General features: G+C 43.3%; 1 protein-coding gene across 3 annotated transcripts in view; it reads left to right on the forward strand.

Moving 5' to 3' along the window:
- Positions 1 to 27,874, forward strand: part of KDM3B (lysine demethylase 3B) — an 84,512-nt gene that overhangs the window by 49,375 nt on the left and 7,263 nt on the right. For all 3 annotated transcript variants that reach the window (XM_008954713.7, XM_034960581.3, XM_034960580.3), the window contains 9 exons: positions 13,263 to 13,370; positions 15,615 to 15,742; positions 17,079 to 17,358; positions 18,820 to 19,076; positions 22,194 to 22,460; positions 23,530 to 23,701; positions 25,084 to 25,174; positions 25,298 to 25,428; positions 26,076 to 26,195. In XM_008954713.7, coding sequence (XP_008952961.4) covers positions 13,263 to 13,370; positions 15,615 to 15,742; positions 17,079 to 17,358; positions 18,820 to 19,076; positions 22,194 to 22,460; positions 23,530 to 23,701; positions 25,084 to 25,174; positions 25,298 to 25,428; positions 26,076 to 26,195 — 1,554 coding nt within the window. The remainder of the gene's footprint in view (positions 1 to 13,262; positions 13,371 to 15,614; positions 15,743 to 17,078; positions 17,359 to 18,819; positions 19,077 to 22,193; positions 22,461 to 23,529; positions 23,702 to 25,083; positions 25,175 to 25,297; positions 25,429 to 26,075; positions 26,196 to 27,874) is intronic.

A 27,874-nucleotide genomic window follows, 5' to 3' on the forward strand; every position in this document is an offset into this window, starting at 1 on the left:
GACTAACGATGTTGAGTATCTTTCCATGTGCTTTTTTTTAACTTTTCTTTTTTCTTTCTTTTTTTTTGGTTGTTGTTTTTAAGAAAGGGTCTCGCTTTGTCACTCAGGCTGGAGTGCAGTGGCATCATCATGGCTCATTGCAGCCTCAACCGCCTGGGCCCAAGCAGTTCTCCCACCTAAGCCTCCTGCATAGCTGGGACTGCAGGCATGTGCTACTGTGCCCAGCTGATTTTTTTTGGTAGAGATGGAGTCTCGCTACATTGCCCAGTCTGGTTGCTAATTCCCAGGCTCAAGTGATCCTCCTGCCTTGGCCTCCCAAACTGCTGGAATTATAGGTGTGAATCACTGTGCCCAGCCATTTGTTTATTTTCTTAGGAAAAATGTCTATTCAAATTATTTGCTGCCTTTGGTTCTTCCTTTATCTTATTACGTGCCAGAAACCCTCCTTGCCCCTTGACTTTCTCATTCTTCCCTCTTCGGAGGTATAATATAACCATTGTACAGTGGTTTAGAGTTTAGGCTACTGTGATGTGGCACCTATTTCTACCTCTTATTGTACCAACTATTGTATCTTGGGCTAGTTACATAATCCTGCAGAGCCTCAGTTTTCTTGTCTGTAAAACAAAGATATCAGTACTTCCCTCACAACTTTGTTGTTTTGAATGAGATGTTGTATGTAACGTGGTTAGAATAGGACCTGACACCCACCAGGTATTCCATAAATGTTAGCTGCTAGAGTATTCTGCACCTGCCCATGAAAGATTAACTGTCACAGGAATTGCCCTCCTGCCATAAACAATGAGAAAACTAGATAAAATATATGAAACCACAGTTTTTGACATTGAACAACAGGCAACATGGGACTGTTATCTCTTAAGAGAAGGGAAAAAACCAAGGTGATCCCTACAGTTGCCCTGGCTTACTGCTTAGGCACAGTTTCTAGGCTATAGCAAGGGAAAGAGAACCAAAACTGAAACTGGCAACCTTACTGACTGGAGACAGAGATGACAGTCTGAGAAGAGTAAGGCAAAGTGCTGAAAAGGCTGGAACTCTCTACAGAGACAGCCCCTTGGTTTTTTGTATATATAGTAATCTGTGCATGAATGAGATGAAGTTCCTCAAAGCCCAAGATGGAACCTTCAGAAAGCAATTGACTGAATAATTCACAAAATTCATGATTTGTATTCCCACCAACCAGTGTGAAGAGTAGTGGGACTAATTTAGTCTCAGAATAAAAACTATTCTGGAGCTTCCATAACAAAGTATAAAGCAAGCCTTGGAAGAAGCAAACTGATTAGCAAGTTACATAATTGTGCACCACACTAACACCAAATACCCTTTAAAGGAATATTCAAAGGAGCACCCTTCAAACAAAACGCACTACCCAGAAAAGTCACAACCTTGCATTTAATCAGTAATTATCGAGTGTGCAAAAATACCAACTTACATGACCAGTAAGCTGAGGAGGGATAATCAATCAATAGGAAAAAACCCCAGAATGACGGTGATAATAGAATAGAAAAGAACCGGCCTGGCACAGTGGCTCATGCCTGTAATCTCAGCACTTTGGGAGGCCCAGGCAGGTGGACTGCCTGAGGTCAGGAGTTTGAGACCAGCCTGGCCAACATGTTGAAACCCCGTCTGCACGAAAAATAGAAAAAATTAGCCAGGCATGGTGGCGGGTGCCTGTAATCCCAGCTACTCGGGAGGCTGAGGCAGGAGAATCACTTGAACCCGGGAGGCAGAGGTTGCAGTGAGCCAAGATCGTGCCATTGCACTCCAGCCTGGGCAACAAGAGCGAAACTCTGTCTCAAAAAAAAAAAAAAGAATAGAAAAGAACCTTAAGCCAGGTATGATGGCTCACACCTGCAATCCCAGCACTTTGGGAGGCTGAGGCAGGAGGATCACTTAAGCCGAGGAGTTCAATTCCAGCCTAGGCAATATAGCAAGACCCCATCTCAACCAAAAAAAAAAAAGAACTTTAATGTAGCTACTATACATCTTATAAATATGATTAAGGATTTAAAGAAATACATGATGTGATGAGGAGAGAAAAAGAAGATATATAAAAGCCCAAATGAAAACTTCCAGAGATGAAAAATATCTCAGGTATTTACACCAGATGAGATTAACAGCAGATTAGATAATGTAGAAGAAAAAAAAAAGACTAAACTTGCAGACATGACAAAAGAAGCTATCTAAAACAAAGCAGAGAAAAATGACCTACATTTATTAATTGAAAAATGCCTTGTAGAGCTGCAGGAAATATCAGGTGGTCTACCAAACATACAAGTAGAGTTTCAGAAAAAGTGGGAGAGCAGAGGCAGAAAAAATATTTAAATAAAACCAAAAAATTTCCAGATTTGGTGAAAATTATGTAAACACAAAATTAACAAACTCCAAACAGTAGAAACATTAAGAAAACCACACCAAAGCACATTTTGCGTAGAGTAACAAAGATAAGAATGACAGGCTGGCCGGGCGCCATGGCTCATGCCTGTAATCCCAGCACTTTGGGAGGCCAAGGTGGGCGGGATCACCTGAGGTCGGGAGTTCGAGACCAACCTGGCCAACATGGTGAAATCCTGTCTCTACTAAAAATACAAAATTAGCCGGGTGTGGTGGCACATGCCTGTGGTCCTAGCTACTTGGGAGGCTGAGGCAGGAGAATCACTTGAACCTGGGAAGCCGAGGTTGTGGTGAGCCGAGGTCGTGCCATTGCACTTCAGCCTGGGCAGCAAGAGCAAAACTCCGTCTAAAAAAAAAAAAGCAAAAGAATGACAGCCAATTTATGAGAAGTCCTGTAGGCCAGAAGACAACAGAAAACAATGGAATGAACTTTTTTGTTTTGTTTTGTTTTTTCTTTTTTTTCTTGAGATGGAGTCTGACTGTCTCCCAGGCTGGAGTGCAGGGGTACGATCTCTGCTCACTACAACCTTGTCTTCCCGAGTTCAAGCTATTCTCCTGCCTCAGCCCCTTCAAGTAGCTGGGATTACAGGCATGTGCCACCATGCCCTGCTAATTTTTGTGGGGTTTTTTCTATTTTTAGTAGAGACAGTGTTTCGCCATGTTAATTAATCAGGCTGGTCTCAAACTCCTGACCTCAGGTGATCTGCCCATCTCAGCCTCCCAAAGTGCTGGGATTACAGGCGTGAGCCACCGTGCCCAGCCTACAAATTTTTTTTTTTTTGAGACAGAGTGTCGCACTGTCGACCAGGCTGGAGTGCGGTGGTGCGATCTTGGCTCACTGCAACCTCTGTCTCCCAGGTTCAAGTGATTCTCCTGCCTCAGCTTCCCAAGTAGCTGGGATTACAGGTTCCTGCCACCACGCCTGGCTAATTTTTGTACTTTTAGTAGAGATGGGGTTTCACTGTGTTGGCAGGCTGGTCTTGAACTCCTGATCTCGTGATCCACCCGCCCCAGCCTCCCAAAGTGCTGGGATTACAGGCATGAGCCACCATGCCCCGCCACAAATATTTTTTAAAAGTAGCCAGGCATGGTGACACATGCCTGTGGTCGCAGCTACTTGGGAGGTTGAGGTGGGAGGATCACTTGAGCTGAGAGGTTGAGGCCGCAGGGAGCCATCATCACTTCACTGCACTCTAGCATAGGCAACAGAGTAAGACTCTGTCTTACAAAAGAAAAAAAAAAAACGAGTGACCATTCTAGCAGCTTTTCTCAAACCAAGAAAAGCTGATAGAATGCACCACCAGCAGATCCACACGATAATAAAGTTAAAGGTAGTTATTCAGGCAGAAGAAAATGAAATGGAAATCAGAACTTACACAAAGTAATGAAGAACATCCTACATGGTATATATGAGTAAATATAAAAGATCTCTTTTTCTCATTTATAATCTTTTTAAAAGTTAATTGTTTAAAAGCAAAAATAGTAACAATATAGTTTGGGGTTTATACTATATGTAAAATTCAAATATATAATAGCAGCACAGAGGAAAAGAGGGAAAACTGGAAGTATAGTTTTGTAAGGATCTTACACTTTATGTAAAGTGAAATTAATATTTGAAGATAGACTTTGATAAGTTGAAGATTAATACTGAAAATGCTAAAGCAACCACTTAAAAACAAAGAAATATAGCTAGTAAGTCCAAAATGGAAAACAAAATCAAATCACAAAAAATATGTAAGTAGTTCAAAAGAAGGCAGGAAAAATGAAACCAAAAAGAAATGGGACTGGCTAGGTTTGGTGGCTCACACTTGCAATCCCAACACTTTGAGAAGTCAAGATGGGGATTACTTGAGGCCAGGAGTTCAAGACCAGCCTGGGCAACATAGCAAGACTCCCATCTCAACAAAAAATTTAAAAATTAGCTGGGCGTGGTGGCACACACCTGTGGTCCCACCTACTCAGAGGCTGATGGGAGAGGATCACCTGAGCCCAGAAGGTTGAGGCTGTAGTGAGCCATGATTGCACCACTGCATTCCAGCCTGGGTGACATAGTGCAACCCTGTCTCAAAAAAAGAAAAGTTAAGGTCAGGAACAGTGGCTCACGCCTGTAATCCCAGCACTTTGGGAGGCTGAGGCAGGTGGATCACCTGAGGTCAGGAGTTCGAGACCAGCCTGGCCAACACGGTGAAACCCTGTCTCTACTAAAAATACAAACAAAATTAGCTGAGCATGGTGGCAGGCACCTGTAGACCTAGCTACTCAGGAGGCTGAGGCAGGAGAATCACTTAGGTGGAGGTTGCAGTGAGCTGAGGTCGCGACATTGCACTCTAGCCTAGGCAACAAGAGTGAAACTCCGTCTCAATAAAAAAAAAGAAAAGTTAAACAATTAACTTTTTAAAAGAGTATAAATGAGAAAAAGATATTTTATATGTGCTAATCTTCTGCCTACATGATGAAAAAGAGAAGGTACAGTTTACCAATGAGAGAATGAGAGATGCAGGCACAGTGGCGTGTGCCTATACTCTCATCTATTTGAGAATCTTAGGTGGGAGGATCACTTGAATCCAGGAGTTTGAGACCAGTAGGGGAACATAGTGAGACCCTATCTCTTTAATAATAAAAAAAAAAAGAATGTGAGGACCTCAATACAGATCTTTTAGACATTAAAAGGATAAGTAAAATTATGAACATTATTATGCCAATAATTTTTTTTTTTTTTTTTTTTTTTGAGACAGCGTCTATCTCTGTCGCCCGGGCTGGAGTGCAGTGGCATGATCTCAGCCCACTGCAACCTCCATCTCCCGGGTTCAAGCGATTCTCCTGCCCCAGCCTCCCAAGTGGCTGGGATTATAGGTGTGTGCCACCAAACCTAGCTAATTTCTGTATTTTTAGTAGAGACGGGGTTTTGGCATGTTGGTCAGGCAGGTTTCGAACTCCTGACCTCAGGTGACCTGCCTGCCTCAGCCTCCCAAAGTGCTGGGATTACAGGTGTGAGCCACCACGCCCAGCCTATGCCAATAACTTTTACAGCTTAGATATAATGGACAAATTCCATGAAAAACACAAACCATCAAAATTCCCTCGAGAACAAATAGAGAACCTAAATAACTTTACATTAAGAACTTGGTCTTTTCCTCTTGGAAGCCCCCTCTCTCTCACTAGAGAGAGAGCTGTTTTCCTTTCTTTATCTTTCTCTCTTTTGCCTGTTAAACCTCCACTCCTAAATTCCTCATGTGTGTCCGTGTCCAAAATTTTCCTGGCACGAGATGATGAACCTCAGGTATTTACCCCAGACAACGTAGCTGCTTCATACTGGGGACCTCGTCCCAGATACCAAGGTACAGCATTTATCAAAACGCAACATCTGGTGGAGGCAAACCAGTGTTACAACCCATCAGAATGGCTAACAGCAATCAAACTCCAAATGGTGCTGCAGACAGAACCACACATGGACGTGCCTTTCTTCCGAGGACTCTTAGATCGGCCCCAGGAGGAGCCCTACCTGCTGTTCCCCACACAACACCTCTTTTCAGCAGGAAGTAGCCAGAAAGAGTCCTCGTCCAACAGCCCCTAACAGTAGTTAGGGTTACCACTCCAGAGCGGGGAATGATACAGGTGTTAAGAAGAAATTACTTAGGCGGATACTGAGGGTACAGAAGTCCTTGGTAAGGTTTTCCATTTAACGAAAAGCAGCCCCAAATTATTTTCTTTCTAACAAAGAGCAGCCTGTAAAATTCAGTTGCAGACATAGATGTTAGCAGTTATGAAATCATGTTCAAGATGGGAGCTTCATCTTCCCTTCGCTTTGTCAACCACATGTACAGTAAGGAGCAGACAAGATGGCACCAGCCAAGGGGAAAGTTCATTTGCATAATAACATTAGGGTGGGGTAGCCAGCCTTCCCCTAAAGCTATGTAAACATCATACCTGATTGAACCAATCTGTAATCCCTATGTAAATCAGACGCCGCCACCTCAAGCCTGAGTAAAATCCAGCACATCTGCCACCAACTGGTCTGGGAGTCCCCTCTCTCACGAGAGAGAACTGTTTTACTTTCTCTTTCTTTCTTTTTTTTTCTTTTTTTCCTATTAAACCTTTGCTCCTACACTCCTTAAAAAAAAAAAAAAAAAAAGAAATTGAATTTGTAGTTTCAAAAATCTTTCAACAAAGAAAACTTAAGGTCTAGATGGTGGCCTTACTAGTAAATTATAGCAAACATTTAAGGAGGAAATAATACCAATTATACACACAGTCTTTCAGAAAATGGGAGGAAGCACTTACCAGCTCGTTTTATGAAGCCAGCATTATACTAATATCAAAACCAAATAAAGACATGAGAAGCATAGAAAGTTACAGCCCCAGTATCCATCATGAACATAGATGTAAAAATATTCTATAAAACTTAAGCAAGTTTAAGTCAAGAGATACATAAAAAGAATAATACATCATGAACAAATGGGGTTCACTTGAAAATCAGTGCAGTCCACTATATTAGTAGACTAAAAAATAACCACATGATCTCAAGATAGAGCAGAAAAATCATTTGTCTAAATTATCAAAAACCTAGGCTATGCATTCTCATCAGGTGAAAATTGGCTCTTGCTTGGGAGGGAGAATCTAAAATGTTAACAATTTTTTGTGCCCTTTCAGGGGGCCATAATACATAAACAGATATACAGTATATCTGGTATTAAAATTTCTTGTGTGGAGAGCACAATGACCACAAAACAAAGTCTGAAAAGGCTCTTTGGAGAATGATAATGAAATAATGTTTGAAAAACACAACTATATATAAGTAGAATATCATATGTAATATGAAAGATTGACTTCTTCCTCTTAGGTTCAGGAACAAAGCAAGGATGTCAGCTTTTGTAACTTCTATTCAGTATTTTACTGGAGTTAGTGGTCAGTATGAAGAAATAAAAGAGAAAAAGGGGAAAAGGAAAACAAAAGAAGAGACATACAGATTGGAAAGAAGTAAAATGATTTTTATTCTCAGACAACATGATCATCTATGTAGAAATCCAGAGATCTACAAAAAAGCTAATATTATAATGAGTTTTTTCAATATTACATGATACAAAGTCAACATACAAAGATCAATTATTTTTCTGTATGATAGCAATGAACAATTAGAAATTGAAATGTAATGGGAGGTTGAAGCAGGAGAATTCCTTGAACCTGGGAGGCAGAAGCTTCAGTGAGCCGAGCATCATAAAATCATGAAGTGCTTAGGGACAAATTTAGCCAATACCTACAAGACACATACACTGAAGACTACAACATATTACTGAGAGAAATTAAAGAATACCTAAATAAATGAAGAGATATACCATATTTGTGGATCCAAAGATTGAATATGGGCTGCGTGTGGTGGCTCATGTCCGTAATCCTAGCACTTTGGGAAGCTGAAGTGGGAGAATCACTTGAGGCCAGGAGTTTGAGACCAGCCTGGGCAACACAGCAAGATCCCATCTCTACAAAAAAATTGTTAAAAGATAAAGAAAAAATAATAATAATGAAAAATAGTCCGAGCGCCATGGCTAACTCACGCCTGTAATCCCAGCGCTTTGGGAGGCCGAGGCAGGCAGATCACCTGAGGTCGGGAGTTCGAGACCAGCCTGACCAACATGGAGAAACCCTGTCTCTACTAAAAATACAAAATTAGCCAGGCATGGTGGCACATGCCTGTAATCCCAGCTTCTCGGGAGGCTGAGGCAGGAGAATTGCTTGAACCCGGGAGGCAGAGGTTGCAGTGAGCTGAGATCGTGCCATTGCACTCTAGCCTGGGCAATGAGCGAAACTCCTTCTTAAAAGAAAAAAAGAAAAGAAAAGAAAAGAAAAATAGAGGGTTGAATACTAAGACGTCACTTCTTCTAAATTGATATGTAATTAAATGCAATTCCAAATCAAAGTCTCAGTAGGCCATTTTGTAGAAATCGACAAGGCGGTTCTGAAATGTATGTGAAATACAGTGGATCTAGAATACCCAAAACAATTTTGAAATAGATTCAAGTTGAAGGACTTGTACTACATTTCAAGAATTAATATTAAAGCTACAGTAATTAAGACACTGTGGTAAGGGAACAGAAAACAATCTAGAAGTAAACCCACACATACATAATCAATTATGACAAAGGTGCCAAGGTAGTTCAGTGGGGGAAAGGATAACCCTTTCAACAAATGGTACTGGAACAATTGTATATCCATATTCCAAAAAAAAAACAGGAACCTCTGCAGGGACCAGCCCCACAGGGTCAGTGGGTCTCTCCCCGTGTGCGGCGACGAGAGAGTGTAGAAATAAAGACACAAGACAAAGAGATAGAAGAAAAGACAGCTGGGCCCGGGGGACCACTACCACCAATGCACGGAGACCAGTAGTGGCCCTGAATGTCTGGCTGTGCTGTTATTTATTGGATACAAAGCAAAAGGGGCAGGGTAAAGAGTGTGAGTCATCTCCAATGATAGGTAAGGTCACGTGGGTCACATGTCCACTGGACAGGGGGCCCTTCCCTGCCTGGCAGCCAAGGCAGAGAGAGAGAGGAGACAAAGAGACAGCTTACGCCATTATTTCTGCATATCAGAGACTTTTAGTACTTTCACTAATTTTCTACTGCTATCTAGAAGGCAGAGCCAGGTGTACAGGATGGAACATGAAGGCGGACTAGGAGTGTGACCACTGAAGCACAGCATCACAGGGAGACGGTTAGGCCTCCGGATAACTGCGGGCAAGCCTGACTGATGTCAGGCCCTCCACAAGAGGTGGAGGAGCAGAGTCTTCTCTAAACTCCCCCAGGGAAAAGGAGACTCCCTTTCCTGGTCTGCTAAGTAGCGGGTGTTGTTCCTTGACACTTTTCGCTACTGCTAGACCACGGTCCACCTGGCAACGGGCGTCTTCCCAGATGCTGGCGTCACCGCTAGACCAAGGAGCCCTCTGGTGGCCCTGTCCGGGCATAACAGAAGGCTCACACTCTTGTCTTCTACTCATACCTCACTATGTCCCCTCAGCTCCTATCTCTGTATGGCCTGGTTTTTCCTAGGTTATGATTATAGAGCGAGGATTATTATAATATTGGGATAAAGAATAATTACTACCAACTAATGATTAATGATATTCATATATAATCATATCTAAGATCTATATCTGGTATAACTATTCGTGTTTTATATTTTATTATACTGGAACAGCTCGTGTCCTTAGTCTCTTGCCTCGGCGCCTGGGTGGCTTGCTGCCCACAAACCTCTGTCTTTACCTCCCACCATATACAAAATACTAACTCTAAGTGGACCTAGGCCTAAACATAAAAGCTAAAACTAAAACTTCTAGAAAGAAATAAAATATTTGTATCCTTGCACTAAAGAAATATTTCTTAGATAGAACACAATGCAAATGAAAAATATAAAAGTTTATTTTTTATTCTTTTAATTTTTTTTTTTTTCTGAGACGAAGTCTCGTCCTGTCACCCAGGCTGGAGTGCAGTGGTGCAATCTTAGCTCACTGCAGCTTCCACCTCCCAGGATCAAGCGATCCTCCTACTTCAGCCTCCCGAGCAGCCGGGATTACATGTGCCCGCCACCACCCCCAGCCAATTTTTTTGTATTTTTAGTAGAGACAGGGTTTCACCATTTCACCATGTTGGCCAGGCTGGTCTCGAACTCCTGATCTCAGGTGACCCACCTGCCTCAACCTCCCAAAGTGCTGGGATTACAGGCACAAGCCATTGTGTCCGGCCTAATATAAAAGTTTAAAACTTTACCTTTTCAGAAGACACGTAAAGGCTGGGCATGGTGGCTCATGCCTGTAATCCCAGCACTTTGGGAGGCTGAGGCAGGTGGATCACCTGAGGTCAGGAGTTCGAGACCAGCCTGGCCAACATGTTGAAACCCTGTCTCTACTAAAAATACAAAAATTAGCTGGGCGTGGTGGCGGGCACCTGTAATCCCAGCTGCTTGGGAGGCTGAGGCAGGAGGATCGCTTGAACCCAGGAAGCGGAGGTTGCAGTGAGCCGAAATTGCACCACTGCACTCCAGCCTGGGCAAAAGAGTGAGACCCCGTCTCCAAAAAAAAAAGACATGTTTAAGAAAATGAAAATAGCCCAGGCACTGTGGCTTATAACCTGTAATCCCAACAGTTACGGAGGCCAAGGCAGTGGGATTGCTTGAGCCCAGGAGTTCAAGACCAGCCTAGGCAACACGGAGACCTCATCTCTACAAAAAAAATTTAAAAATTAGCGAGACGTGGTGGCTTTCACCTGTGGTCCCAGCTACTCAGGAGGCTGAGGTGGGAGAATTATTTAACCCTGGGAGGTTGAGGCTGCAGTGAGCCACGATCGTGCCATTACACTCCAGCCTGGGTGACAGAGTGAGACCCTGTCTCCAAAAAAAGAGAAAATGAAAAGCTGCTGTGCACAGTGGTGTAACACCTATAATCCCAGCTACCTGGGAGGCTGAGACAGAAGGATCGCTAGAGTCCAGCAGGAGGTTGACACCAGCCTGGGCAAACAAGCCCATTTTTTTGTTATTGTTGTTCTGTTTTGGTTTGGTTTTGTAGAAATGGGGTCTCACTGTGTTGCCCATCCTGGTCTTTAACTTTTACAAGCTCAAGCGATTCTTCCACATTGGCCTCCCAAAGTGCTACAGGTGTGAGCTACCATGCCAGCCCAAGCTGGTTTTAAAAAGGTTTGAACAGATACGTCACCAAAAAATGTAGTCGATGGCAGGTAAGTACATGGGAAAAATTGTAATTAATTTGGGAAATACAAATTAAAACCATAATGAGAAATTATTATGTCCACTAGAATGGCTACAATTCTTAAAACTGACAGTATTGGCCAGGCGTGTTGGCTCATACCTGTAATCCCAGCAGTTTGGGAGGCCGACGCGGGTGGATCACAAGGTCAGAAGATTGAGACCATCCTAGCTAACATTGAACCCCTGTCTCTATGAAAAACACAAAAAATTAGTTGGGCATAGTGGCACGCACCTGTAGTCTCAGCTACTCGGGAGGCCGAGGCAGGAGAATTGCTTGAACCGGGGAGGCAGAGGTTGCAGTGAGCTGAGATCATACCACTGCACTCCAGCCTGGGCGACAAAGCGAGACTCCATCTCAAAAAAAAAAAAGAAAACCGGACAGTATCAAGTATTATCAAGGATGTAGAAGTAGACCTCTTAAATATTGCTGGTAGGAATGCAGATTGGTACCTTCACTTTGGAAAGCAAGAAGGTCATTTCTTACAAAGTTATAAAGCTAAAATTAACTATATGACCTGGCATCGCACTGCTAGGTATTTACAAGAGAAATAAAAACATTTCCACAGAAAGACCTATACATGAATGTTTATAGCTGCTTTATTTTTTTTTTTGTTTTTTTGTTTTTGAGACAGGGTCTCTTTCTGTTGCCCAGGCTGGAGTGCAGTGGAGCGATCTGTGCTCACTGCAGCCTCCGCCTCCCAGGCTCAAACAATCCTCCTACCTCAGCCACCCAAGTAACTGGGACCACAGGCATACATCACCATGCTTGGCTAATTTTTAATTTTTTTACCATGTTGCCCAGGCTGGTCTCAAGCTCCTGGGCTCAAGTTCCTGAGCCCACCTCAGCCTCCCAAAGTGTTGGTATTACAGGTGTAAGCCACTGCACCCAGCTGTGTAGCAGCTTTATTTATAATAGCCAAAAATTGGAAACAGTCCAAATGTTCACCAGCTGATGAATAGATAAGTTATGATACATTGCTGCCATGGAATACTACTCAGCTATACAAAGGAATGAATTACTAATACACACAACAATATAGATGACTCAAAAGCATTATGCCAAGTGAAAGAAACCCAACACAAAGACTGCATCCTACATGCTTCCATTTTATATGACATTTTTGAAAGGCAAAACTTATTATTATTTTTTTTTTAGATGGAGTCTCGCTCTGTCGCCCAGGCTGGAGTGCAGTGGCGTGGTCTCAGCTCACTGCAAGCTCCGCCTCCTGGGTTCACGCCATTCTCCTGCCTCAGCCTCCCGAGTAGCTGGGACCACAGGCGCCCACCACCACACCTGGCTAATTTTTTGTATTTTTAGTAGAGACAGGGTTTCACCGTGTTAGCCAGGATGGTCTTGATCTCCTGACGTCATGATCCGCCTGCCTCGGCCTCCCAAAGTGCTGGGATTACAGGCTTGAGCCACTGCGCCCAGCCAATAGCAAAACTTTAGTATTATAAAGTTGATCACTGATGGCCAGGGCTTGAGGGAAGAGAATTGACTGTAAAGAGCCTGAGAGAACTTCTGGAGATGGAATAGAAAGGTTCTATGTCATGATTGTGGTAGTTGTTCATTCAGTTTCTCTAAACTCACTGAAGTAAACACTTTAAATTGCTGGATTTATTCTTTATAAATTATACCTTAGGTTGGGCACAGTGACTCATGCCTGTAATCCCAGCACTTTGGGAAGCCAAGGCAGGCCCAGGAACTTGAGCCCAGGAGTTGGAGACCAGCCTGGGCAACATGGCGAAACTCCATCTCTACAAAAAAATACAAACATTAGTTGGGGGTGATGGTGCACTCCTGTAGTCCCAGCTACTTTGCAGGCTAGGGTGGGAGGATGGCTTGAGCCAGAGAGGCGGAGGTTGCGGTGAGCCATGATCAAGCCACTAGACTCCAGCATGGATGATAGAGCCAAACCTTGTCTCAAAAATAAATAAATAAATAAAATCTCAGTAAAGCAGGGGCTTTTTGTTTTTTTAAGTTAGCTGTTATTTCCTTCAGCCATGAGAAAATTGGCCTTTGGGGTTCTGAAACTCCCATTCACTGAGAAGGATCCATTTTTGTGACCCTTATAAAATAAGTGAAATCATTTCTATTTCAGAGACAGAAGAGATGGGTGATGAAGAAGTTTTCTCCTGGTTGAAGTGTGCAAAGGGACAGTCCCACGAACCAGAGAATCTCATGCCCACACAAATTATTCCTGGCACAGGTAAGGAAATTCCTTTTTTAGATTTGGTGGAAGAAATGTTTTTAGTTGAGATAGCCATACACCATAAAATTTTTTGAAATGATTTAGCCTCATTTTTTCTTTTAAGCATCATCAGATTTCTCTGAGAATTTGGATCTTTATTATTATTATTATTATTATTATTGTTATTGAAGAGACCCTTCTGTATTATTATTGAAGAGACACTTCTGTATTATTATTGAAGAGACTGTCTGCTCTGTCACCCAGGCTGGAGTGCAGTGGTGTGGTCATAGCTTACTGCAGCCTTGAACTCCTGACCTCCAGTGATCCTCCCACCTCAGCCTGCCAAGTAGCTAGGACTACAGGCATGCACCACCACACCTGGCTTATTATTTAATTAAAAAAAAATTTTTTTTTCAGAGACGGAGTCCCAGTATGTTGCACAGGCTGGTCTTGAACTCCTGGCCTCAAATGACCCTCCCACCTCGGCCTCCCAAAGTACTGGGAGTATAACTGTGAGCCACCGTGCTGAGCCAAATTTGGATCTTTAGATATGTGTTAGTGTGCACGTGGCCACTGCACACTCTGCTCCCCATTTCTGATCAGAGGACCTGGTCTTGTTTCCAGATATCATTTCCCATTCCTGTGGTTGGCTGGACCAGAATGAAAAAGCCAGTGCGTAGGCTTTCAGAAAGACTTCTGGTTTTAGGCTTGTAAAACAGCTAAAATGGTCAGGTGTGGTAGCTCATGCCTGTAATCCCAGCACTTTGGGAGGCCAAGATTGGAGGATCAGTTGAAGCCAGGAGTTCAAAACCAGACTGGTCAACATAGCAAGACCCCATCTCATATAATTAAAAAATAAAATAAATCCAGCTGAAGATAATAAGATATCTTGAATCCATGAGGAAGACAGCTTGCTCAGCATTAGGAATGAATGGTTATGTTTGTGTCACAATCCCAGTTTACTTCAGTGATTCTTCCAGAGGTTCTGTATGCCTAGCTTCTGTACTTCCATTAACATACATCCATTGAAGATGATGACTCTGCCAAACTACTGCCTATATTATCCTCCACTTAAGAAAGCTTTGCCACAGGCCAGGCATGGTGGCTCACACCTGTAATCCCAGCACTTTGGGAGGTTGAGGCGGGTGAATCACTTGAGGTCAGGAGTTCGAGACCAGCCTGGCCAACATGGTGAAACCCCGCCTCTACTAAAAACATAAAGTTAGCCAGGCATGGTGGTAAGCGCCTGTAATCCCAACTACTAGGGAGGCTGAGGCAGGAGAATTGCTTGAACCCAGGAGGCAGAGGTTGCAGTGAGCCAAGATCACGCCACTGCACTACAGCCTAGGCGATACGGTGAGACTCTGTCTCAAAAAAAAAACAAAAACAAAAACAAAAAACCAAAGAAAACTTTGCTGGAGCATCCCCTGGATCCCTTATACCCCACTGCTTCTAAGCCAAAGGGTTTCCTGAGTGCAGTGGTAGGATGCCTGCTCCCTGCAGCTCTTAGTATAGTTAAATATTTACCCATGTAAAGTTTACATTGATCTATTAGTTTTTACCTTTTTTTTAAGGCATAACTTACAGTAAAGTATACAATTCCAAATGTTTACACTCTTTGGGACGGAGTCTCACCCTTTTGCCCAGGCTGGAGTACAGTGGCACAATCTCAGCTCACTGCAACCTCTACCTCCTAGAATCAAGCGATTCTCGTGCCTCAGCCTCCCAAGTAGCTAGAATTACAGGCACGCACCATCATGCCCAGCTAATTTTTGTATTTTTAGTAGAGATGGGATTTCATCATGTTGGCCAGGTTGGCCTCAAACTCCTGACCTCAAAGCAATTCTTCCGCCTTGGCCTTCCACATGCTGGGATTAGAGGCGTGAGCCACCACACCTGGCCAATATTTATACTCTTGAACACTAGAGAATCTACCCCTAGAGTTTCTCCTGGAGGATACCGTGTTAATGTTTACTAGAAGAGGGAAAGGGGTGTAGCTTAGTGCTTAAAAGTAACAGAACTTTAGGGGTAGATATACCTGGGCTAAAGTCTTAGTGCTCCCGTTTACCAGCTTTATGTACTTGAGCAAATGGCCTAACTTCTCTCAGTCTCAGTTTGATCATCAAAAATTGAAGATAAAAGCAGCTACGTTATTGAAATGTGGTAAGGATTGAGGGAGATAATGTAAAGAACACTCTTAGCACAATATGTGGCATATATGAGTATTCTGGTGTTATTTTTATTGTTACATTTTTTCCCCAGCTCTTTACAATATTGGAGACATGGTACATGCTGCTCGGGGCAAGTGGGGAATTAAAGCAAACTGCCCTTGTATCAGTCGACAGAACAAATCTGTATTGAGACCTGCCGTCACCAATGGGATGTCACAGGTAAACTGGTGTGTGTGGGTATAACTAAGTGAAGCTTAAATTTTTTTGTACCAGGAAATGCCCCCTTTTCAACTCTGTTATGCCAGGCTACTGTAGGATTCCTGAGGAATCAGGAGATGGAGAAGCCTTTCTAGAGAGAGCTTAAATAACTTTACTCAAAGGATTTTAATTACCCCTGATTGGTGCAGTTTCTCTTCATCTTTAAACCAGTTCATGGTTGACTGATAGCACAAAGAGATTCTTAGCATCTTGTCAAGATACATACCTCAGGGTCTTTGTATGGGTAAAGAATATAGAAAAGGTTGCTAAGAATACTGCTGGTCTTCTTGAGTCTTATCTGAGAAGATACATGGTCCCTATCACTGGATTCATCTCAGGTGCAGAAGACAGAAATATGAAGATTGGCTCACTGAGTTGGGTTCAGAGGCAGTGGTTTTCACATTGCTTTGTCAGTTTTGGTTTTGTTTTGTTTTGTTTTGTTTTTTCAGACAGAGTTTTGCTCTGTTGCCCATACTGGAGTGCAGTGGCATGATCTCAGCTCACTGCAACCTCTGCCTCCCAGGTTCAAGTGATTCTCATGCCTCAGCCTCCCAAGTTTCTGGGACTACAGGCATGCGCCACCACACCTGGGTAATTTTTTTATTTGTAGTAGAGACAGGGTTTCACCATGTTGCTCAGGCTGGTCTCAAACTTCTGACATCAAGTGATCCACCCACCTTGGACTCCCAAGATTCTGAGATTAGAGGCATGAGCCACCGCACCTGGCCTGGTTTTCTCTTCAGACACGCACAACCAACTGCTTACATTCCATGGCCTTTCTGGCAACACTGCTACAACACATCGTTGATGATAAGAGGCACAGGGATTAATGCTGAGGGATCTTGAGATACATTTTCAGTAGAGTTGACTATATAGAGTATGTAAATAGAGCAAATTATTTAGAAAAATCAGTAAGAGTAATAAACATTTATTTAGCATTTATCTGTGTCAGAACTATGCTAAGCCCTTTGCATATGCTATTTTATGTAATCCTAAGAACAGCACTATGAGGTCATTTAAATTACCAATTCACCATTGCAGAAATTGTGTCAGGCATGCTAACTATTTTAGATTACAAACTTCAAGCCTTGTTCACTGATCTTTCCACAGAACCTAGCCTGGTTTCTGGCATGTTGTAGGACTCAATAAATATATGTTGAATTAAATAATGTATGAAATGCCAGTTTACATGACAGATTATTCTTCCCAGACCTATTTAGTATGTGAAGCCATTACTAGTTGTATTTTTTTCTACCCAAGCACAGCACTCTAATTATGTTGGCCTTCTGCATTTTAGCTTCCTAGCATAAACCCTAGTGCCTCTTCTGGAAACGAAACTACCTTCTCTGGCGGAGGAGGACCGGCACCAGTAACAACTCCAGAGCCGGACCATGTTCCCAAAGCCGACAGCACTGACATCAGATCTGAAGAGCCTCTGAAAACAGACAGTTCGGCATCAAATAGCAATAGTGAACTGAAAGCCATCAGGCCTCCTTGCCCTGACACGGCCCCACCCTCCTCCGCCCTGCACTGGTTGGCAGATTTAGCAACTCAGAAGGCTAAAGAAGAAACAAAAGGTGAGATGCACACAAACCTCTGCTCTGCCTATGGTAGAAATCATGAGTTTTTTCCAGGATTCTTTGAACTCACACATTACCATCCACATTTATGAAACATGCTACTTACTTTCTCTGGCTAATCACATGAGGGACTGCCGGGGCCTGGCGTGGTGGCTCACGCGTGTAATCCCAGCACTTTGGGAGGCAAGGCGGGCGGATCGCGAGGTCAGGAGATCAAGACCATCCTGGCTAACATGGTGAAACCCCGTCTCTACTAAAAATACAAAAAAATTAGCTGGGCGAGGTGGCAGGCGCCTGTAGTCCCAGCTACTTGGGAGGCTGAGGCAGGAGAATGGCATGAACCTGGGGGGCAGAGCCTGCAGTGAGCCAAGATCATGCCACTGCACTCCAGCCTGGGTAACAGCAAGACTCCGTCTCAAAAAAAAAAAAAAATATATATATATATACACACACACACACACACACACACACATATATACACACACATACACACACACACACACACACACACACACATACATATATATGAGGGACTACCTTTCAACTTCTTTCTAGAAGTGGAACTTCTCTAAAAAGGCAGATGCCTGGGCCCTACCCTGGATCTCTAGTCAGAATTTATACAAGGGGTTTTTTTTGTTTGTTTGTTTTGAGACGGAGTTTCGCTCTTGTTGCCTGGAGTTCCGGCTGGAGTGCAGTGGCGCGATCTTGGCTCACTGCAACCTCCGTCTCCCAGGTTCAAGTGATTCTCCTGCCTCAGCCTCCCAAGTAGCTGGGATTACAGGCATGTGCCACCATGCCCAGCTAATTTTTTTGTATTTTTAATAGAGACAAGGTTTCTCCATGTTGGTCAGGCTGGTCTCAAACTCCCGACCTCAAGTGATACACCTGCCTCGGCCTCCCAAAGTGCTGGGATTATAGGCGTGAGCCACCATTCCCAGCCATATACAGGACTTTTAACAAGCTTCTCAGATGGTTCTGTTATGCAGCCAGGGTTGAGAGCTAGACTTAGAGCAGAAGTTTTCACTGGGCACAAGAATCATCTGGGGAATGGTTAAAAATGCAGATTCCTGTGTCCCGCCCAGAACTATGAAATCAGAATCTCTGGGGGTAAAGATCTCCATTTTTAACAAGCACTCCAAGTGACTTCAGTACAGGTATCCTGAAGATGCACTTGAAACACTGTCTTAGGAAGTGAGGGAGATGAAAGATGGATGACAACAAAAGGGAGTTTGAAATTCAGATCTGGTAAAGAAGTAGTAGGAGAGTTTCTCCTTGGCTGTGAGACCTCCTATAATTATAGCTTGTAAGGCTTGACCCAAACAAACCATACACAGTTTGGGGGGTGCAAGGGAAAGGAGAGAATCTTTCCTCCTTCCCATGTGACTGATTTTTAGGAGTCAGTTGTGCGCTGATTATTCCTTTTTGTACCTAATGCTATTCCCGGTTATGTTCTTACAGAAGCAGGGTCCCTGAGGTCGGTGCTCAGTAAAGAGTCTCATTCACCCTTTGGGCTGGACTCGTTCAACTCCACTGCAAAGGTCTCTCCGCTGACTCCAAAGCTTTTTAACAGTCTGTTGCTGGGTCCCACTGCCTCCAACAACAAAACCGAAGGGTCTAGCCTTCGAGACCTCCTTCACTCCGGGCCGGGAAAACTTCCTCAAACCCCCTTGGACACAGGCATACCCTTTCCCCCGGTCTTCTCTACATCCTCAGCAGTAAGTGTCCTCTGCAACTGTAGCCTTTTCAGCTTTTCCATGAAAGAACCATCAGAGATCAGATAATTGGGTTAGAGGGTACATGGGTGATTTGTGTTCTCTACATTGTCAAGCTGACAAGGTCTCTCTTTAAAGTTTTGGGAATCTTTTTAAGTAGTGAACCTTTTGTACCATGTTAGGACGTCTGTAAAAGTTGAGATTTTGAAATTTTTCGGTCATCAGCAGAAAAGTTAATACATTGATTGCTTGTTTTTCTTGATAATAGCAGGCATTAATTTTTTTTTTTAACTTGGACAGTACATTTGTATTGTATTCTCTTGGATATCTAATAGATGTCTCAAACCTTTAATGCGTCTAAGCCTGAACTCCTGATCTTCTGACCATAAGCTTGCTTCTCCTTAGTTTTCCCCTACTGGTTGGTGGCATCTCTGCCCTTGTGATTGCTTGCACCAGAAATCTTAGAATCATTTGGGACTCGCCTGTCTTACCTTTCATATCTAATTTGTTAGCAAATCCTTTCAAATTTGATCTTCAAACTATATTCAGAATCCACTCATTTTTCATCAGCTCTGTTGCTTCCTCTGTTCTGAGCCAACATCTTGCCTAAGTTTTTGCAATAAATTCCTTACAGGTCCCCTTGTTTCTGCCCTTTACAGTCTACAGTGTATTGTCAACACAGTAGCTAGAGAGGTTCTTTTAAAATATGTCATCCCATGGGAGGCTTTTTATTAAGAAATAAAGAAAAATAAAAAAAGAAAAGGAGAAAAATAATAAAATATAAGTCAGATCATATCTTAACCTCTGCCTGAAATCCTTCAAGGGCTTCCTTTTTCTCTCATAAGATGAGCAGAGTCCTTGTAGTGCTTACAGATAAGTAGAGTCACGCACCTGGACTATGAGGCCATAGCCCTATCTGTTCATCTTCCTCTCACCTCCCTGTCTTCAACTACCACTCTCTGTTCTGTTCACTCCGTTCCAGCCACACCCACCTTCTTGCTGTTCTTTGAACATGGCCTGGCATGCTCCCTCTTCAGGGCCTTTGCACTTGTTATTTCCTCCACCTAGAATTTCTTTCCCATGTAACTACCTCACTTGCTTCATCATCAGCTCCCTCACCTAAACCTTCAGTAACCCTTTCTTCATACATCACCCTTTTTAAAATTCCATCACAGTGTCAGTTCTGCACATACCGATTTTCCCTGCTTTGTTTTTTTCACAGCACTCATTACCATCTGACCTATTACATGTTTGATTTTCTGTTTCTTGCCTCTCCTAAAGGCATTTTTGACTATTCTATAATATATCCCTAGTGCCATGGTGTTTGATCCAGTCATGTTTAGCAAGCATTTATTGAATGAATGAATTCATAAGGTACAATATCTAAAAGATAGAAAAGAGGCTGGGCACAGTGGCTCACACCTGTAATCCCAGCACTTTGGGAGGCTGAGGCGGACAGATCACTTGAGGTCAGGAGTTCGAGACTAACCTGACCAACGTGGCAAAATCCTGACTTTACTAAAAAACTACAAAAATTAGCCAGGCATGATGGCACATGCTTATAATCCCAGCTACTCGGGAGGCTGAGGCAGGAGAATCGCCTGAACCTGGGAGGCAGAAGTTGCAGTGAGCCAAGATCACACCACCGCACTCCAGCCTGGGTGACAGAGGGAGATCCATCTCAAAAAAATAAATAAAATAAAAAAGGTTTCGACTGAAAAGTTTCCTTTGCACCCTTGCCTCCCAACCACCTGTTTCCCTTTCTAGAAGTCTCCAGTGTTTCTGGAGATATTATCATATGTATGTTTTTCCCCTAAATGTTCTACACCTTGCTATTCTGATTTTTAGTTTATATGTCCTGCAAATCATTTCAAGCGAATACATAAATATGTTTCTTCTTCTGTTTTATGACTAATGGCTGAAACGTGATGAATTGTGGGTGACTGAGCCCTCTATACAATTTGGGTTATTTGTTTCTCTTTTGGATAAGTAACTTTTTTTTTTGAGACAGTCTCACTCTGTTGCCCAAGCTGGAGTGCAGTGGCACGATCTCAGCTCACTGCAGCCTCCACTTCCCAGGTTCAAGCAAATCTCCTGCCTTAGCCTCCCGAGCAAGTAGCTGGGACTACAGGCACATGCCACCACACTGGGATAATTTTTGTATTTTTAGTAGAGACAGGGTTGGCCACCATGTTGGCCAGGCTGGTCTCGAACTCCTGACCTCAGGTAATCCACCTGCCTTGGCCTCCCAAAGTGCTGGGATTAACAGGCGTGAGCCACCGTGCCCAGCCTGGATAAGTAAATTTTAAAAAGCAAACAAAACAATTATTTTGGGTACCGTTTTATGTATACTTGCTCATCATACCGCCAGTTCTTTTTCTAATTCTCCCATGATGTTACATAATTATACATACTTTATAGAGATAGGGATTAGTAATACTGTAAGCATAGGATTATCCAGTTTATAAAAGCTTCCCTACCTTCAGTTCTGTGACCTTAGGTATGTCACTTTCATCTCTGGGCCTGAGCTTTCCCATCAGCTGAAACAGGTGAGTGATTCTCAGTGGGATGGTAGTGAGGAAAAAATTGGAGAGTAGGAGACTGCTTTCAGAATGTACTTCCTCTTGGACACTCTGCTACACCCTTCATTGAGGTACTCCCTGGTAGAAAACCATTGCCTTGATAAGTCACTTCAGTTACTTAATTGAAGTATTGTATCCCTTGGGCATGCTGGTTAGGAAAAATTTAGAACCCTCAAACTGAGTGACCTTTTTACACTCAGTTACAGCATTTGATGATCCCTACAGTCTACATGCATTGTGTGCTTTGTATACTGAATGGCTGATGCCAAAAGTATTTCTTAGGTCTCAGATCTCTCGAGGCAGAAGGGATCTTTCTATACTTTTCTTTCCTAAATGTTAAGGTAAAATATGAAGGATAAAAGAATTTAAGATGTTGACTTATTATCCCCCTTCCAGTTGTAAAAGACATTTTAATAACTTTTGTAGAATTTAATCAGACAGGTCAGAACTCCTTGTGAATACAATTGTGAGACAGTTTTTTGAATGCCATTCTCATGATGCCTCAGTCAAGCTTACCTGGTGGATTTGTGTCTGGCAGGGAGTGAAGAGCAAGGCCAGCCTACCCAACTTTCTTGACCACATCATTGCCTCAGTGGTAGAAAATAAGAAAACCTCAGATGCTTCAAAGCGGGCCTGCAACTTGACTGATACCCAGAAGGAAGTGAAGGAGATGGTGATGGGGTTAAATGTGCTAGATCCCCATACTTCTCACTCCTGGCTTTGTGATGGGAGGCTTCTGTGTCTCCATGACCCCAGCAACAAAAACAATTGGAAGATCTTCCGGGAGTGTTGGAAGCAAGGTCAGGTAAGCAAGAATAAGTCGTTCCAAGGGCCAATTCTCTGCCTGCCTACCACAGCTACCTGGACAATTCCAGGTCTCTCTTTTTGCCAGGGAGATTTAGACATAGTGAGGTTATTGTAATAGCCTTGATACTTCGAGTTGTCTTGGATTTTTAAAAGCAAGGAGATGGCCAGGCACTGTGGCTCACGCCTGTAATCTCAGCACTTTGGGAGGCCAAGGCAGGCGCATCATCTGAGGTCAGGAGTTTGGCCAACATGGTGAAATCCTGTCTCTACTAAAAATACAAAAAAAATTAGCTGGGCATGGTGGTGGGTGCCTGTAATCCCAGCTGCTTGAGAGGGTGAGGCAGGAGAATCACTTTACCCAGGAAGCAGAGGGTGCGGTGAGCCAAGATCATGCCACTACATTCCAGCCTGGGCTACAGAGCAAGATTCCACCTCAAAAATAAATAAATAATAAATAAATAAAAGCAAGGAGATTACTAAAAACACACTTTGCATCCTCTTGTTTCTAAGCTGTATAGTTCTGTGTTCTTAAAAAGGCAGTTGAAATTTCTGTTAGGTGGTGATCTGGCATTGATATCTTTAGAGAAAAATCCTTAAGAGTGATTTTAAGATGGGGCAGAGAAGGGGTTGGAGGTAGGTAGTACTTTTCTAGGCAAATGTTTTAAGGCCACACAAGTTTTTTGATAGTGTGATAACACTCCCTAGTTTAAAAACTTTAGCAGGTGCTTGAGGAAGGGGAGCTCATGGCATTGTCATTTTCATTATGAGGAAGTGTTCTCAAAGTTGGACTTGTCAGATTTTTGTCCTCTCACCTTAAAACAGTGGTAGGTATTAGGGCAACAGAAGTGATTTCCCCAGGGTGAGAATCAAGCATAACAATGGAGTAGAAGCATTTCCTTTCACTTTAGTTGACATGTGGAAATCCGTGGATTATACAACCAGGAAAGAACAGTAGAGCTTCCTGGAGAAGAGGAGGCCCTCCTCAGGAAACCCTCCTATTCTGTCTCAGCCCTAGAGCTGGAAGTTTTTCCTAGATCGCTCTGATTGGGATATTTTTGTTTCCACAGCCAGTGCTGGTTTCGGGGGTACATAAAAAGCTCAAGTCTGAGCTCTGGAAGCCAGAAGCCTTTAGCCAGGAATTTGGAGACCAGGATGTAGACTTGGTGAACTGCAGGAACTGTGCTATAATTTCCGATGTGAAAGTTCGGGATTTCTGGGATGGTTTCGAGATCATATGCAGTAAGTAGCTTTCATATCTAGTTCAGTGATAGCAGACTGGAAAATAAGCATCTATATGCCCAGCTCTGCCCTTGAATAATAAATTATATTCTGGGGCATAATGGGACTTGAAAAAATAAATGAATAAAAAATTAAAAACAGACAGCCGGGCGTGGTTGCTCGCTCCTGTAATTTCAGTCTTTTTGGAGGCTGAGGTGTGGATCACTTGGGGTCAGGAGTTCAAGACCAGCCTGGCCAACTTAGCGAAACCCCACCTCTACTAAAAATACAAAAATTAGCTGGGCATGGTGGTGTGTGCCTGTAATCCCAGCTACTCAGGAGGCTGAGGCAGGACAGTCACTTGAACCCAGGAGGCAGAGGTTGCAGTGAGCCAAGATGGCACCACTGCTCTCCAGCCTGGGTGATGGAGTGAGACTGTCTCAAAAATAAATAAATAAATAAATCCAAATTATACCCACTTGGTGGGGGAACATTCTGCCCTGGTGCCAACTGTGTAGCTTACATGGCAATCACATGACTCCCAGAGCATGCCTGGACTTAATCATGTGATTCCATGGGCTGTGCAGAGCACTTTCACTCTGAGGAATGGGGATAGAATCCCCGTAAGATGGAAAAATAAGACACACACTAAAGTAGCAAGTGAGGAAAACAAAGCCCACCTTGTCCATTATGGGGGTTTACAAGTCTGAAATAAAAGGTTAATCTCCCAGGGCCAGGCGCGGTGGCTCACACCTGTAATCCTAGCACTTTGGGAGGCCGAGGCGGGTGGATCACAAGGTAAGGAGATCGAGACCATCCTGGCTAACATGGTGAAACCCTGTCTCTACTAAAAATACAAAAAAATTAGCCGGGCATGGTGGCAGACACCTGTAGTCCCAGCTACTCGGGAGGCTGAGCCAGGAGAATGGCATGAACCTGGGAGGCGGAGCTTGCAGTGAGCCGAGATTGGGCCACTGCACTCCAGCCTGGGCAACAGAGCGAGACTCCATCTCAAAAAAAAAAAAAAAAGATTAGTCTCCTAGGCTGGGCGCAGTGCCTTACGCCTGTATTCCCAGCATTTTGGGAGGCCAAGGCAGGCAGATCATCTGAGGTCAGGAGTTTGAGACCAGCCTGGCCAACATGGCGAAACCCTGTCTCTACTAAAAATACAAAAATTATCTGGGCGTGGTGGTGGTTGCCTGTAATCCCAGCTACTCAGGGAGAATCACTTGAACCCAGGAGGCCAAGATCATGCCACTGCACTGCAGCCCGGGTGACAGAGCAAGACTCTCTCTCAAAAAAAAAAAAAAGAAAAAAAGAGATTAGTCTCCCAAAAGTTACTGTTGAAAATCGGACACCATCCAAACCAGCAGATGTTTGTGGGAGTATTCTCTGTCTTCCAGAACGACTACGGTCAGAAGATGGGCAGCCAATGGTGCTCAAACTCAAGGACTGGCCTCCTGGGGAAGATTTTCGAGACATGATGCCAACCAGGTTAGTGACCTGCGGTGGTGTCATCTTCAGAAGCCATCACAAAGTAATCACAGAAAAGTGAAATTTGTCTATTGGCTTTCTTCCCCTATAACAAGCTAAGTCATCTTTCCTGCACTTTTATAGGTTTGAAGATCTGATGGAGAACCTTCCTCTGCCAGAATATACCAAACGAGATGGCAGGCTCAATCTGGCCTCTAGGCTACCTAGCTATTTTGTAAGGCCTGATCTGGGCCCCAAGATGTACAACGCCTATGGTATGAGGGAGAGGCTAAAATTGCTCTTTTGGGGGACTGTTGTTCTTATTTCAACTATAGAAGGATATCTGTGGTCAATGTCGGGTATAGAGATGATTGCAGGCAAGTGCTGGAGAAGTGAATAGTATCCAAGGTGGTCTTGAATATGTTTGCTTTTGTCATATTGGTTTTCATAACATCCATGTGGGCCCAGACCATAAGCTTACATGTCTCCAGTAGTGAGGAAGTTTCCTGTTAAGAACTCTACCCAAGGAGCCATATTCTCGAGTATAAGGGACTTGACAGAATAATAATGAAGAGGTCTGGGTGCCATGCTACCCAGCCAGTGCTTTGTTAAGGCCAGTGATGACCTAAATCACAGTGAAAGCTCAGCTTTATCTGAATACGCCCTAATGCCCATATCTGTTTTGTTTTTCATGGAGAGATTGTTTTTTGGAGGTAGATTTGTTCCATGGCCAGTGTCAATGAGAAATCAGTCTTAAAACAGTATAAAAGAGATGAAAGTGATTTCTTCATAAACAAATAGACTTCACTCTCCTAATTTTACTCATTTAACAACACCCTTGAGCATGTTTTCAGATGGAGTGTCGATGTGGATTCTTCCGAATATTGGCCCTTCACCTTGCATATTTTCCTTTCTCCTTTAGGGTTGATAACAGCAGAAGATAGAAGAGTTGGTACAACAAATCTTCACTTAGATGTGTCTGATGCTGTTAATGTGATGGTGTATGTTGGGATTCCCATCGGGGAGGGTGCTCATGATGAAGGTATGCTTTCTAGAATCCACTGCTTTAGGATGGTGAGGCTTTGTCTTGGGAATACAGTTTTGTGTTTTCATCCTTAGGGCCAGTGGCTTTTCCTTTTTTTTTTCTTTTTCTTTTTTCTGTTTTTTTTTTGGGGGGGGCGGGGAGGCAGAGTCTCGCTCTGTCCCCCAGGCTAGAGTGCAGAGGTGCGATCTTGGCTCACCGCAACCTCCGCTGCCTCCCGCGTTCAAGTGATTCTCCTGCCTCAGCCTCCCAAGTAGCTGGGATTACAGGTGCCTGCCACCACGCCCGGCTAATTTTTGTATTTTTAGTAGAGACGGGTTTTGCCATGTTGGCCAGGCTGGTCTCAAACTCCTGACCTCAGGTGATCCGTCTGCCTCAGCCTCCCAAAGTGCTGGGATTACAGGCGTCAGCCACTGCACCCGGCTTCTTTTTTCTTTTCTTATTCCCCTGGTGGCTTTTTCTTGTTTCTTCCAGGTCTGATGGGAAGTGGGTGCCCAGTGGATGTTGCTAGATAAAGGGGGAGGTTCTAATAGAGAAGAGTACTACTTTGCGTATCTTTGACTAGATAGTCTCTTTCTAGAAATGCTACCCTTTTCCACTTTGTAGCCTCACAAAGAGAAATGAAGAAAGGGCAGAGTTCTGACCTGACCTATCAGCCAGATCAGCTGTGGAGTGACAGATGATAAAGCCAGGACCTTCATAAAAATGAAGCATAAAAGTGATATTTTGCTGTATTTATACTTCCTGCCATCTCAGTGTTAAAATTAATACATGTTCATTATGGAAATTTCAGAAAAAGGGATACTTTTTTAAAAGAAAATAAGTAACTCAAAATCTTAAGGTTCAGGGATAATTTTTTTTTTTTTTTTTTTTTTTTTTGAGATAGAGTCTCACTATGTTGCCCAGACTGGCTTCAGACTCCTGGGCTCTGGCATTCCTCCCACCTCAGCCTCCCAAGTTACTGGGCCTACAGGCAAGGCCACTGTGCCTCACTTTACATTTGCCTTTTTTTCTTTTCTTTTTTTGTTTTTTTCTTTTTTCTGCAACTTCCGCCGCCTGGGTTCAAGCAATTCTCATGCCTCAGCCTCCCAAGTAGCTGGGATTACAGGCATGTGCCACCATACTCGGCTAATTTTTGTATTTTTAGTAGAGATGGGGTGTCACCATGTTGGCCAGGCTGGGCTCGAACTCCCAATCTCAGGTGATCCGCCCACCTCAGCCTCTCAAAGTGCTGGGATTATAGACATGAGCCACCATGCCCAGCCTACATTTGCCTTGGATTTTGCACACCTGCAGCATTCATTATGGTGTAGGTCATTGTAATAGACAAGCATTAAAAGCCAACCCTCTTCACTTGGTAGTGATGCTTTATGCTTTGTAGGCTTAAATCCAGAATCCTAGTGTTTGAAGGGGTCTTGAGAAAATATACAGACTCCATATACTTGTAGCGGAAGATAACCTGCAAGTTAAACATAAGATATGGCAACACAGTTTAAGCAAAAAATATGTTTTAAGGGGAAATTATACCTCCAAAAATGCTCAATCTCTAATAAGTAAGGAAGGTTTAATGTTGTTCTGTGTGTAGGGAGCTTAGACCAGTATGAATTTTCTGATTCTGCCTTACATTATTCCAGAGATGGAGAAGAGTAAAACTCAATTTGTTTAAATTGGACATTTCA

The sequence above is a fragment of the Pan paniscus genome, chromosome 4 (assembly GCF_029289425.2).
Source record: "Pan paniscus chromosome 4, NHGRI_mPanPan1-v2.0_pri, whole genome shotgun sequence".
In the NCBI taxonomy this organism is placed as follows: Eukaryota; Metazoa; Chordata; class Mammalia; order Primates; family Hominidae; genus Pan; species Pan paniscus.